This window comes from Rhinolophus sinicus, linkage group LG04, assembly GCF_036562045.2.
Source record: "Rhinolophus sinicus isolate RSC01 linkage group LG04, ASM3656204v1, whole genome shotgun sequence".
Lineage (NCBI taxonomy): Eukaryota > Metazoa > Chordata > Mammalia > Chiroptera > Rhinolophidae > Rhinolophus > Rhinolophus sinicus.
Window position 1 is genome coordinate 54,751,112 of NC_133754.1, and position 13,894 is coordinate 54,765,005.

At 45.1% G+C, this 13,894-nt stretch overlaps 1 protein-coding gene and 1 long non-coding RNA gene across 4 annotated transcripts in view; one reads left to right on the plus strand and one right to left on the minus strand.

Annotated features, from left to right (window-relative positions):
• Positions 1-11,895: 11,895 nt before the first annotated feature.
• Positions 11,896-13,560, minus strand: LOC109455189 (uncharacterized). The gene is made up of 2 exons (XR_002138588.2): positions 12,656-13,560; positions 11,896-12,085 (listed from the first exon to the last, which is right to left on the minus strand). It is a non-coding gene; the product is annotated as an uncharacterized LOC109455189 (long non-coding RNA).
• Positions 13,424-13,894, plus strand: part of ATP11A (ATPase phospholipid transporting 11A) — a 132,377-nt gene continuing 131,906 nt past the window's right edge. For all 3 annotated transcript variants that reach the window (XM_019746565.2, XM_019746568.2, XM_019746569.2), the window contains exon 1: positions 13,424-13,597. In XM_019746565.2, the coding sequence (XP_019602124.2) occupies positions 13,559-13,597 (39 nt within the window). In that variant the 5' untranslated portion in view covers positions 13,424-13,558. The remainder of the gene's footprint in view (positions 13,598-13,894) is intronic.

The following is a 13,894-nucleotide window of genomic DNA, read 5'->3' on the forward strand; positions in this document are numbered from 1 at the left end:
GGTACCTGCAACCTCATGGTCCAGGAGGTAGGATGGATAAAGGGATAAAGAAGGGAGCAAAGGAACCTCTTAAGAAGGTTCCTGGAACCTGCCACACTACATCTAACACATGGTCACGAGCTGCTAGGGAAGCGGGAACCAGATTCTGACATGTCCCTGGTTAAAAATCCTTTTAATAGGAGGCAAATGGAGAAAGGGGGTGGGAAAGTACCTCTGTTAGCCCCAGCCTAATTATGACGATGATAAACAGATTCAGCAGAGACATCAGTGGTTAATTCTCCCCTAACTCTCACGTCCTGGAATCAGGGAGCACATAGTAGAGCAGGGGTTAAGGGCTAATGACTACTCATTCATTACACAGACATACACTGAGCACCTTTCATGCTCAGTCAATGTGCAAAGGTGTGTAGAGGGTAGGCATCACGCCCACCTAGAGGGTACAGGCCAAAATGTGGCAACCAGGAGCTTGCCAAAGTTGAAAACAACAGTCAGAGCCAACTCTCCAAGGCAGACAGAAACCCAGGAAGGTCAAGTAGCTAAAGATGTGGTAATACTATTAAGATTATAAGAGCTAACAATTATTCAAATGTCCTTACTCTGCATGGAGGCTGCGCTAATGAGGTGGGACCTATTTTACAAATGAAGGAAGTGAACTTCCCTAAGATCAAGCCACTAGCAACATTCAAATCTCAGCAATCTGACTCATGTGAACCACTGCCTACACTGCTTCTCTTACGAAGATGGGAAACGCGAACCAGTCCTAGCAGAAGCTTCCCTGTCCTTCCCTTCCCTTCCCTCCCCTCCCCTCCCCTCCCCTCCCTCCCCTCCCCTCCCCTCCCCTCCCTTCCCTTCCCTCCCCTCCCCTCCCCTCCCTTCCCTTCCCTTCCCTTCCCTTCCCTTCCCTTCCTTCCCCTTCCCTTCCTTCCCCTTCCCTTCCCTCCCCTTCCCTTCCTTTCCCTTCCTTTCTTTTCCCATCTCATTCTTTGGCCATGTCAGCCAACCTTATGTTTTTCAAAGTATCTGTTTCACCATTGTATGAATTTATTACATTACAACCAAATTTAGTCATTTACAATTGTTTAATTTCCTTCGTTTATTCTGGCTGCAAGTGCTGTATTCAGAGCTGATACTGTCCATCTGATGTGATCACAGCAGACATCTATGCTAATGCCATTGTGTTGTGAAATATTTTGAATATCTCTGCAGCTATATTAACTGGCAAGTGTTCCCCATAAATGTAGTCTTACCAAGTTAACAGTCCTACTTTTTAAGGTCAAATAGGAAAGCTATAAGTCTGGACCCAAGCCACTGTGTGGTGTGAGAAGGAGCAGAAACTATTTCCCTGAGGTTCAGAGAAATGTCTTATACATGGAGAGAGCTAGTGGGGTGGGCAAGAGCTGCTGGGTCAGGCAGGAGGTGGGGTAGAAGTAACCAGGCTTCAATCAGTTCCCTACAGTGATGTAATAAATACGCAGGTTAGAATCATCAGAATCCAGAGCCTGCTCTGAAAAAAAGCACCAAATGCACAAGAGCACCTGTCACAGTATTGTCTAGAGACCCCCCCCCCGCCCGTAAGTCTTTTGATCCCTGGGCAGGTGCAATCTCCCATGTGGGGAAGTACCTGTGGTCACGTGTCCCGTGACACCATGCCATACCATACACTCCCGCCATACTTGGTGCCCTGAAGGAATGAAAAGAAAAATAGCCTCTTACTTGAGGGACCCTACAATTTAGTTTCAAAAATAAAATAATATGTAAAATAATATTGTCCATAGTCAAAGAGAATGGGATGGAATAATAGCAAAACACATAATGGCACAGTTTCAAGAGCTTTACATACATTAATTCATAAATCTCACAATAATTCATAAAATTGGGATTGTCATTATCTGCCATTATACAGACAAGGCCCAGAGAGCATGTGCAACTTTCCAAGGTCTCAAAGTTAGTAAGTGGCAGGATGTGAACCCCATAGTCTGCCCCCAGAGTTACTGAGACTGTGACAGCTATGGATGTTTCATGGAGAAATGCTTAGTGATGGCCAGTAGAACTGGGGAAGGTGATTCCACCAGAGCTCTTGGTAGGAATCATATTGTCTAATGGGACAAAGGGAATTCATTGGCAAGATACATGGCTCACAGAATTGGAGGCATGGCTTGGAAAATGAGGCCAGGCTTAGAAAATGGGCTCAGAAAATTACCATGCATTTTGGGAACAGGGTGGTCATAGCACAGGTTGGCCTGGGCTGGGTGTTTCTGCTGTGAGGAATCCCATCTGCAAACACCCCCTTTGCCTTTGGGTCCTTTGCTCAGGGATAAAGCTGAAGAGCAATATACCCACTGGCTGTACCAGGGAGCAGAGTGGGAAAGTCTTTCTCCCCGATCTCCTGTGGTCTGAGATCCCATTATGCTCCATCCACTCTAAGTTGCCCCTTCCACACCAGGCGCTGTCGAGGGAATAAAGTAGAAAACAACCTCCTATCCAAAGGACTCCTGAGAATTATCCTCCATCCAAGACCATGCATGATGGGATGTGCCAGGAGGGAGACTAGGGCTTGTAGGAAGCAGGCAGGGTGCTTATTACAAATGCTGCATAGTCCCAAACTGGTCAACATGCCCTATAGCGGGCTCACTAAGGAGGAATCTGAGCTGAGTCTTGGCAGGCAGAGAGGAGCTGCTACAGTCAGAATGAGCATGGAGGGTGTGGAACACACCAAAAGGCCTGTCCGAGCAGGTCCTTCTTCACATGCCAAATGTGCTCTGGTAATTATTGTCCAGGTGCAAAAATGATGGTGGCGGTGATGGCCTTCACTAAAGAATTCACAAAAGCAGTGTAAGAGAGACATAAAATCAAACAATTTTAATTTAGCAGGGAAGGAGCTATGAGAAAAGACCATACTAAGTGCCGTAGGACACCTGTATTAACTTTCTATTGCTGTATAACATATTATCACAAACTTAGGTGCTAAAAATAACACAAATTTATTATCAGGAGACTGAGTACGCTTACCAGAATCCTCTGCTCAGGGTCTTGTGAGTCCAAAATCCACCAGTCATCTTAAAGATTGAATGAGGTTTGCCCAGCACATAGGAGGAAGAGGAATGTTCCAGAAGGACGAAAGAGCAATGTAGGTTAAAGGACGAAAATCTAGCTAAACAGATAGGGATCAGCCAGATTATGAGAGACTGAAAACTTGATGGAGAAGCTTAGGTTTCATTCCATAAAAAGCAATCAGATCTAACAAATATTTAATTGTTAATATAATGACCATAAATTGGGTAATAGGATCAAATTCTCTACAGTAAAATTCACAAAAGTAAAATGATTCCATGATTGCATTACAACAAATAATAGAGTTTAAAAATAGGCCCTAAGCAGCTACTTGATACTCAGCTGGACCAGAAAGTCATAACGCTGTTAGCATCTTTTTATCTGTTACTAAGAAGTCTTGGTAGTATTGATTCTTATACAGCAGATAACAAGATGAATAAAGGGTATCTCTTCTATTCTACCTGTCCCCCACTCATCTAATGACATTGTAATGAGGTCCATTTACCCAGGCCTCCCGAGCTTACCAGTGAGCCTTGGGCATAGCCATTCAACAAGTGGATTGGGAAGGGGAATATGGAAAGCGAGAGTGGGAGGAAATGAGGTGGGTGACTAGAGTAGAGAGAAAACACAAGTGGGAAAGAGGGACATTTGGTCACTGCAGGGTTCAAGAAATATCAAGAGGTTCTGAGTTCTCTTCATTGCAGACTAAGGGTTCTCACGACTTCATCTGCCTTGTCTATCCTCACATAGTTTCCAAATTCTCAAAAATAAAAACAATAAGAAGTTAAATTTATTTATTTTTCCATTCTTAATTTACATGAAATTCTGAAAAATGAAAAATCAGAGCCCAAACAAGTGACAAAGAAGCTTGTTAACATTCCTACAGACTTGAGGACAGATCCAAAATTTCCTATTGCGCTTAAAATAGTAAACTATATGATCTCCAGTAAAGTTCCCATAGAGACTCACATGTTACCTATCCAATAATGTAAGGTTCTTGCCATAATTATAGACAACCTGCACATTCATTTTCTGTGACTTTACCTTTGCCACTTAGCAACTGTTCCCCCTGAACAGTTGGAAAAAATTGGTGTTTAAAAAGGGCTTTGAAGATGGAAATTGATGCATGTACTAAGTTATTATGATTTATAACATTTCAGATTGGGTACATGGAATTTGTGGCTTAACTTGAAATTTTAAATAAGTTTCTAATTTTACCACTCGGGGCAAAAAGAATTTATTTTTATCTTCAAACCCTGAAATCATGTCAGGTTCCCAGACAGCAGCAGGGTTTGCTCAGGATTCTTGACTTTGTGCTGAAGATGTTTGTACTACACTCATTTTATTCAGGATCCCAAAAGTAGATGGAAAAAACACCCACTGCTGTAGCCTTTCCCAGTGCATAGACTCTTCAGACATTCATTTTTCATAAGAGATGTCACACCGACAGAAGCACTACATTCTTACTACTTCCTGCTATGCTAGCCCAGAAGCTTATCATTTCTACCCAACATTGGTAAGCCTCCCTCCATTTATAGCTTACTTTTTTTAAAAAAAAAGAGTCAATTATTAAAAAACAATTTACAGTGAAAACTTACTGGTTTAAACTAAATCTACTTGCTATTTTTAACAATGAGTTCTTTTAGTTAAAATGAGATTCCCCAAGTAAGAAATCATTTTTAAGAAATTTCCACATGCAGTTTGCTTGATTTGCTTGTTTATTTAGTAACTAATTTGCAAAATTCTAGTACCTATGGTGGACCATGATTGCTTCCCTTAGCAACATCTATTTGTACTTGTACACCCACTTGTACTTGGGGGTTCATGGGGATACCTTGCCACCTAATTATTTTGTAAATATGGTACATGGGTTTACATGGGTTTTGTTTGTTTGTTTGTTTGGCTATCTAGTTGCTCTGTTTTAATGTTGGGATTTGGAAAGATTAGAAACTATGCCACCACCATCTTCCACTTTCAACATTTTTAAGACAAGTCTTTCTACCTATGATTATATGCCCTGCCAAATTACCCATGAAGTATAATGTCAGGGGAAAAAATTTTTTTAACATTTATTTTCCATACACCTTTTCTAAGGAAGAATATATTTCACCAAAACAAAATAATAATAATAATAATAATAATAATAATAATAACAAATCATGAAAGGAGATATCATGGGATCCAGAAAGTAAGAGGTGAGGGAGGTGGAGGGGATTCCAAAGACATTGGTGAAGTGAAGCTAGAGGACAGGCACAGGCACCACGCTTAGGAAGGCACTGTTCCAGGTTGAGGGTAGGACATCGAAGGGTGACCGAGAGGTGTCTCCAAGGGAAAAGAAGGAGCCCACAAATACTGACATGATTACTCCCACTGAGAGGAGTCTTACTGCTTGGTTAGGGTTGATCGTGCATTAGTGGTAAAACAACTACTTGATTTGGAGCTGATGGGTCCTGGAAAAACACACTTAAAATAAATAAAAGTAAAAAAAAAAAAAAAAAAAACACGAGAAAAGGAAGCACTGGTGACCTTCGAGGAAAAAAAGCTGTATAAGAAAGGAAATACCATCAAAGTACATAACACAATACAGCGGTAGCATATAGCGTATGCATGACATTTACCCAATCAAAATAATATGATATTATTAATATACAGATAATGAAAACTTGTGGTAAAACTCTATAGGGATAGGTAGTAGTGGGGGGAGGTGTGCATAGGAGTATAAAAGAGGTAAATACTTCATCTTCCCTAGTAGAAAATCAATTGATACTTTCTAAAATTTCAAAAATTAGAGTTGTGAGTGATTTCCTCTACAGAAAAGGATTTGGATTTGAGGGGAGGATGTCTGGTTATTATTAAAAACCAACTAATTCTATTTGATTTTAAAGCCATGCAAATGTATGTCTTTGTTAAAGTTAAAATACATTTTTTATATAAACAAAGTATTTATTGTAATTCAGAAAATAAACTTTTGATGCACCTCTACAGGATTACATAAAAGAAAACCAACAATTTATGTCTTTCTTCTTCCATTCCCCATTGGAACGTTGTTTCTGATTGATCCAAACATCATCGCCACAAAAGATTCTAGTCTAATGCAGCAGCCTCAAAGAGTCTGTTTGAGAGCTGAGCCAAGGTTTGAGGATGCTTTCCAGACAGCCCTGAACATCAGTGCATTCTGGGACTTTGTTAGGATGTGCTGGCCAGAGGTGTGCTGGTTTTGTTCTGGGCAGTGGCCCTTAACCAGGGGATCAACCTTTTAAAGATGCACATGCCTGGGGGTGGCATGTTAGCTCAGTTGGTTAGAGTGTGGTGCTAAGGTTGCCAGTTCAATCCCCGCATGGGCCACTGTGAGCTATGCCCTCTTTAAAAAAAAAAAAAAAAAAAAAAAAGGAAAAAAAAGATGTACATGCCTGGGCTTCTCCCATACAGGTCCAAAGCAAGGTCCACTGTGGCAGATACTGTGACAAGCTCACACCTAGTTGGCCAGGTCTAGTGATGATGTAAATGTCACAGGAGGAGTGACCTAGTGCGACAGTGGCGGTAAAAGGGGAATGCATTAAGGCTGTGAGGCAAGTCAGGGCTCTGTGTTATCACTGCAACATGAAAACTCTGCAATTTCGAAGGGGAAGTATGAGTTATGTAAGGTCCCTGCCATCGGATAAGTAAGCAAGGAAATAGCACTGTGGCACCCCACACCCCTGCTACCGCATCCACTAGAGGCGACCAAGTAGAGATGAAAGAAAGTTAACTAGGTACTTGCTGGGCATCTAGTGCATGTCAAATTACACAAATGATGACAATTAGCAATGTTCTCTCCACTCAATGCTGATGGTGCACTCTTGATAGTCTCCCATAAGCTGGGGGAACCAATCATGGTCATACTTCCATGTCTTCTACCTTCCAAAGTCCTGGCCCTGTCCCAACATCGCTGTTTGGTGTGTGGGGAAGCTGGGCCTAAGGGGATGTGGTGCTGGGGTGAACCTCTCCGGGCCAGAACCCAAGCACCTTCATCCCAGGTGCTTCTCAATCCCAATCTGACCTTTCAGCACCTTTCACCAAGTGGGAGAGTTCTTCAGAATTCTTTTTATCTTTCCAACTGAAACTGCATCTGCTAAACACTAACTGTGCACCCCTACCCCCCCAAGAAACTACTATTCTTCCTGACTCTATGAATGTGACCCTCCTAGGGACCTCATATCGGTGGAATCATACAGTATTTGTCCTTTTGTGTCTAGCTTATTTCACTCAGCGTAATGTCTTCAAAACTATTAAATTTTTAATATAGTTTTGCCTCTGATTAGAATTAGATCATTTCCAGTTAAAAGTGATAAATATTCTTATAAATTATGATAAGTAAATGATATTTTGAGGGAACCATTTTATCTTCCTGTTTATAAAAACAAAGGGACAAGAGAAAGCATTTTCCTCATTTTCTAAAAAGTGTCCATAAATAGAACATGCAGTAGAGTGATGTTATATAATGTCAAAGTGACCTTCGGGAGCAAAGGTGCAAAGTACCTGGAAAAATGCTAACCGTCTAATCATTGTCCAACTCATATATCAGAAACCCTATGATTTTCTTTGTTGGGAGAAGCAATATTTTAAAGTTTCTGTTCAAATAAATAAGAACAACAAATTGCTTTCATGGCTTTATTGGTAATTTTAAGCATCTCAGAAGTTAGTCTTTTTCCCCTGGTAGAAAACTGGAATTAAAAGAATTGATCTCTTTAGAGAAAAATAAGGTGGGAAAGAGAGTATAAAAAATAAGGAAAGAGAAAAGAATTCTTAGCACATTTTCCTTTCACATAGTTTCACTGAAAAATAAGAGAAAATGGCAAACTGAGAAGCGACATTAATCCTGATTAGGCTCATTTTGGGACAAGAAACTCCTTTGCATGATTGTCCATTGTGAGGCGTGAAATGGGTCCCCTCAGTGTTAGTACAATGAACACCTCATTGTGGAGGGAAAGGACCTAGAGACTGTAATCATTTTGGGACTCCTGACCTGTGTCTGAACACCTGAAGGAGCAAACCTTAAGAAGAAAAAGGCTCGGAGTGGCAGAGGAGGAAAATCATCTCAAAGATGTGGAATAAAAGAATGCATCCTCTCTGAGGATGAATGTTAAAATGGCAAACATGAGATCCCCTGCCAATCAAACATGCATGTCCAATCTATACATGACCTGGAATCGCAGGACTTGGTGACAGTTTTCATGGTAGAGCTCATGCCAACATCGTCTGGAAGATTAAATCTTGCTATTTCTTTGTGATTGCCAGTCATGGCTATTTATACATTTTGGATAAAGAATGATAATGAAATATAACTTACTCCATTTTTTGACCACTGTGTAATGATCAAATTAAACTAGACTTTCAAAAGTAACTCAGTGGCACTGCCCCACAAGCTCCTCCCAGGTGTGGAGAGAAAACATTTCATCATCACATTCCAGGAGAAATGGAATGACAGAGTGTGGTAAAGTAATATAACCTCAGTGACATATTGAACCAAAGACCTTGCTCCCCCACCGCATTCCTACAGGGTTACAGGTACCCATTCTGGAGTGACTGTTCTCTGTGCATGTGCTCAAACTTGATGCCCTCCTTTTAGTCTGCCATATTAATGCTCAGTGGCTGAAATTGCAGTTTGAGTACATTTCATTCTTTCATCATTTATTGAGCACTTATTATGTACAAGGGACTGTGTGCTATGCACCAGGGAGTAAAAAACAATCAATAATTGAGATCAACATCAACAAGTTCACAATCAAGCAGGGAGATAGATATTTACACTAGTGGGTCTCAAACTTGCCACATCTGCAAGCTTTTAAACAACACTGATGCTTGGATCCCATTCTAGATCAACTGAATACAAATATCTGGGCTGGAGGTAGGGAGTCCCAGGGATTGGCTATTTGGTGGGGGGAAAGAACAAATCTCCCTGGGTGATTTTAATTGACAACTAGGGTTTAGAAATACTGTTTTGAACAAATAAGTGACACTAAGTGGTGCCATCAAGCATGGTAAGGGAAGGAGTAACTATTTATGACTAGGAGGGAACTGAGGAAGGTGTAGGGGAAAGATGACACTCAAGTGTGACTACAAAAGACAAGCAGGATTTTGTGAGACAAACAAGGGGTAAGGTGAAAGATTCCAGACAAAAGGGATGAGGGAGGTGAGAGGGTAGCCTGTAGGAGTTTCTGCCATTAAAGAATTCTAAAACTAGTCCATGGAAAGATGGCACTGAAAGAATTGTGGACCTGTAGGAATAGTGACCCAAGAGAGGTGTACAGAATGTTCCAGCAGCTCAGAGGAGAACGACTGCCTACCTGAGGCCATGACCCCTAATGTACGGTACTTGCCCTTTCTCTCACCTGCAATAGAAACATGTTAATAACTCATACTTTCCTGTTCTATGTTTTCAGTAATTAGTTTTTGGCTTCAGGTCTGTGATTTAAGGGACCAGTAACAATAATTGTTTTGAACTGTCTTTATAAGAAGGCCCCACTTTTTGGCCCTCCCTTATTTCCAAAAAGGCTTTTCACTTAGAAGTCAATGAACCCAAGAATCCTGGTTTCCATCCTAGTCCTCTCCAAGGTGAAGGAGAGGAGAATGAGAGCATACGTTCATTAGTCTGTATACAGGTGTGAGTGTGGGTATAGCCTGAGCATCCAGCTGCAGACCCACAATTTGATTCAGGTTTTGGGGTTTGCATCCTACTTATTGCCTCCACCTCATTCATCACATCAGTTTACCATAGTGAAGCAAGCATATTGTTACTAGGTCAGGGGTAGGTCCTGATAACCCAAAGCTGATTAAGACCATTCCATTCTCCTTATACATGTATTAGTCAGGCCTTTGCCCTTAACCCAGGCCTAAGCCAATCATCTGATAGCATCCCACCAGTCTCATGATTGATTGGCCAGGAATGGGCACAGGACTTAGCTGACCCAATCAGAGTGCAGATTCTTTCCTCTTCTACATGAATGAAGAAACATGTAGACCCTGGAGTTTCCTGCAGTCATTCCACTTTGAATTTACTGTAATATTGCCAATGTATTCCAATGCGTACATTCCATTATCGTTTAAGTCTGTCTATGGTAGATTATTTCACAGTTCTCTCATCCCTTTATGTACAAAGCTCTCCTCCCATCAAGAAGTAAAATCTATTCTGCCCCATCCCCTTGAATCTGGGCTGGCATTGGAACTTACTTTCCCCAATAAAATGTGTCAGAAGTATTGTTCTGAGCCCAGGTTTTTAGGGGTTGTACCATATTCACTTTGACCTTTTGGGATCCAGCTGTCTGTGAAAGCAGCTCAGGCTAGACCACTAAATGATGAGAAATCACATGGAGAATGAGGCCAACCTGGCCCCAGCTTCCCATCTATCCAGCTGAGACATTAGACATGTGACTGAAGCCATCTGAAACTTCCAGGCCCAGCTGAACGCCCCTCTCCCCCCAATGCAGATGCATGAACAATCCCAGCCAACACCAGGTGGAGCAGAAGAACCATTCCACCAAATCACAGACTCCTGAGAAATAATAATTCATACTGCTTAAGCTCCTCAGTTTGTGGTGGTTTGTTATACAGAAATAAATAACTGTTTCACAGGGTGAGTTAGATTTTTCTGTCACTTTAATAAAGAGTCTTAACCGGTTTGTTTCCATAGGTTTAAAGTTAAGGTGCTGTCAGCCACTAGTAATAAAAAATACCCTTATTCAGATGGCTGAATAAAGGTATTTATTATCTCTCATGATATGAAATTCAATGTTAGGACAGTGGCAGGATTGATAACAGCCCAATGGTGTCGTTAAGGACCCATGCTCTCCCCATCTTTCCATGTTGCCAGACCCAGAGTAAGGATGTTCCTCAGGTTACTTCCAGTCATGGATGCAAGAAGGCTGTAAAGTGCCGGACATCACACGCAGATATACAATATCCAGCAGTAAACAAGGAGCATTTCCTCTTTATGTACCTTTTTAAGAGTGAGGAAACTTTTCCCAACAGCAGGATTCATTGGCTTAAACTTGTTTTAAACCAATTGCAGGAAGAAAAATGGAGTTACCAACATTAGCTTGCATGAACCAGTTTACCCCAGCCGTGTAGAGGGTGGATACCTGGATCAAGGTCGGTTTCTACCAGCAAGGAAAAAAGGGGCATGGTTGTTTTACTGGCAACCATGGTGTCTACTGCAATATGAAATTAACATACCACTGAATGAAACAGACACTCCTGCAAGACTTGCAACCTTTATCGAATGGCCTTGTGTGATCTGCTTATGCCCTCCCACCCCCATCCAAATGTCACAATTTGCAAGGTAGAGGCTGGTGAAAATCTAGCTTTAGCAGTCAGGGTCCTGGTAGGAAGCAGAAAGCATTCTCGGGAAGAGATTTGGAAGAGAGTATCATGAAGGGACCATTTGCTACAGTGCAGTCATGGTTCGACTACCTATCAAAGGATGCTGTTTCCCAGGGACCAGCAATAGTGGGAGGCAGACACCACTCCCAGGCCTTAAGAGGCGTGGAGGAGAGAACTTGGAGCCTGACATGAGTTGATGCAATGAATAAGGAAGCCCACAAGAACTGTCGTCACAGAGGGACATGGATACTGCCAGGCCCAGTGTGTGGCCAAGATGGAGAGGAGAGAAGAAATAGCCCAGCCTCTCTCCCAGCCTGCAGCTGGCACCTCTTTTGCTGAAGATCCAGTGATGATGAACATGGCCTTTTGGGCACAGAACAGGACAGATAAGGCAGATAGTTGATTTGCATAGAAAGTGGAGAATACATGAGTTAATTAACTCCAAAGTGGAGCATTTTACTGAAGAAAAGTAGTTCAGAATCCACAGTCACTATTACCATTCACTGGTATTCATTTCTAGTCATCAGTGTCTAAACCACAAATTGTCGGATACCACTTCTCTTCCACAGTCAGTCAGGGGAACACTCACAATTACATTCCTGCCAGGGTCAGGGGCAGTGCCCCTGACAGGCTGCTGAAAGTGTTGTCATGTCTCTCTGGTTTCACAAGTGATGACCTGTGACAGAGAGAAGAGAAGTTGGAAACAGTATTATACATCAATTAATTCAAGTCTGTGTAGTTGGAGAAGAGATAGTTTGTTTCACTGTTGGGAAAACAGAAATATTCCCTGGAGTTGAAATCTTGGTGTCTATGCTGTGCAACAGTTCTCCTGTCTGGTTCAGGGCTAGCAGCGCCAAGTGAGTGCTCCTGGGACCTGGAGGCCAGGCGAGCCTGGAGCTCCTTACCCCGGGCCGGGCTGAGCCTCCTGGTGTCCCGCCCAGGCGGAGCCAGGGGCGGAGGCAGAAGCTGGACCGGCAGGACCGGGAGAGGGCTGCCCGCTGGGGCTGGCGGCTGGCGTAACAGGTTCTAAGGCTGATTGCAACCCCTCACCCCCGCTGGATTACAAGTGTCTGCGACTGTTACAGCTTTGGAGACCTAGGGCAGGAGGCCCGGGCTAGGGAATCCTCCGGGTTTCAGAAAGGAGCACGGATCCCCGGTGGGAGACCTTGTGCTTATCTTCGCCACAGCGCAGAAAAGCTGCGCGACCCTTGTTTGCCACCTGAGGCACACCTCCGCCCCGCCTCACCTGTAAAGTAGGAGGGGCCGCTCGTAGAGGCTTGACTTGCACTGAGGTGCGACGCAGACCCTGGTTAGCGGGTCGCCAGCCCAACTAGACCCAGAGTCCCCGCCCCCACGTTCCGCTGTAACCCCGCGATCTCGAGCCCTCGGTCGGGCCTTCAGAGGAGAGATTGAAGTTTCGGGGCTGAGTGTGAGAGAGTTTTGGTACGCCGGCCCAGGAAGTCTTCCGCAGGGCACACAGTCCCTGTTCCTCCATGCAGGCAGCACAGTTCCAGCCACTCCGGCCCCCAGGGCAGGGAGCACAGAGTCCGCCCGGGAGGCAAAAGCAACAGGGAGTCGTCCCCACCTGCCGGCCCCCGCCCTCCGCCCCTGGGTCCTCTCCTTTCCCCGGCTCCGGGAGCTGGGACCGGCAAACGAAGGGAGGAAGGGCCCCAGCGCGCGCCTACATAAGTGTGCGAGGGCGAGTGTGCCGGGGCGGGGGCCGCGGGCCGTGGGGCGCATGCTCACACGCGCTCGTGACGTGAGCGCTGGGACCCAGCGGCGGGAGGCAGGGCTGAGAGGGGTGGCTGGCGGAGGACCCGGCAGGAGAGGGGAGGAGAGTAGAGCAGAGGAGCAGAGCAGAGGAACAGAGCAGCGGTAGGACCCGCCGGACTGCCGAGCTCCTAACCCGCAGCACCACAGCCAGCAGCCCGGGCTCGCGGCCACTGCCGCCGAGCGGCCACCACTGCGCCGGCCGCCGCGGGCCGGGCGGGGCATGAGCACTGAGGGGCCGCGGCCACCCCCCGCACCGCGCGGCGCGCCCAGGCCGTGACCGGGGCGGGGGCGCGCGGCCACACTCGGGCCCGGGCCCATGGGAGCGCTGAGCCGGGCGCCGGAGCGCTGAGCGCGGGCGGGCGCGGCCGGAGGAGCCATGGACTGCAGCCTCGTGCGGACGCTTGTGCAGAGATACGTGAGTGCTGCTCGCAGGGGGACTGGGGACCGGGCGGGGACCGGCCCTGGGGACCAGGCACCCCCGCCTACAGCCCCCGATTCTGCTGCAGCCGCCAGCCTGGGGCTGCATAGCCTGAGGGCTTGGACGGCCTCGTGACGCTGGTCGCCCCCTGGGTGACGAGCAGGACTCAGGGAGAACCTGCGGAGTTTGTCTCCTCGGGCTTCCGACGGATCCGGCGCCCACCTGCTCCGGGTCCACAGCTGCATCCCTCCCTGGAGTCCCGGCTGGGATGCAGCTGTCCCAGCAATCTTCCTT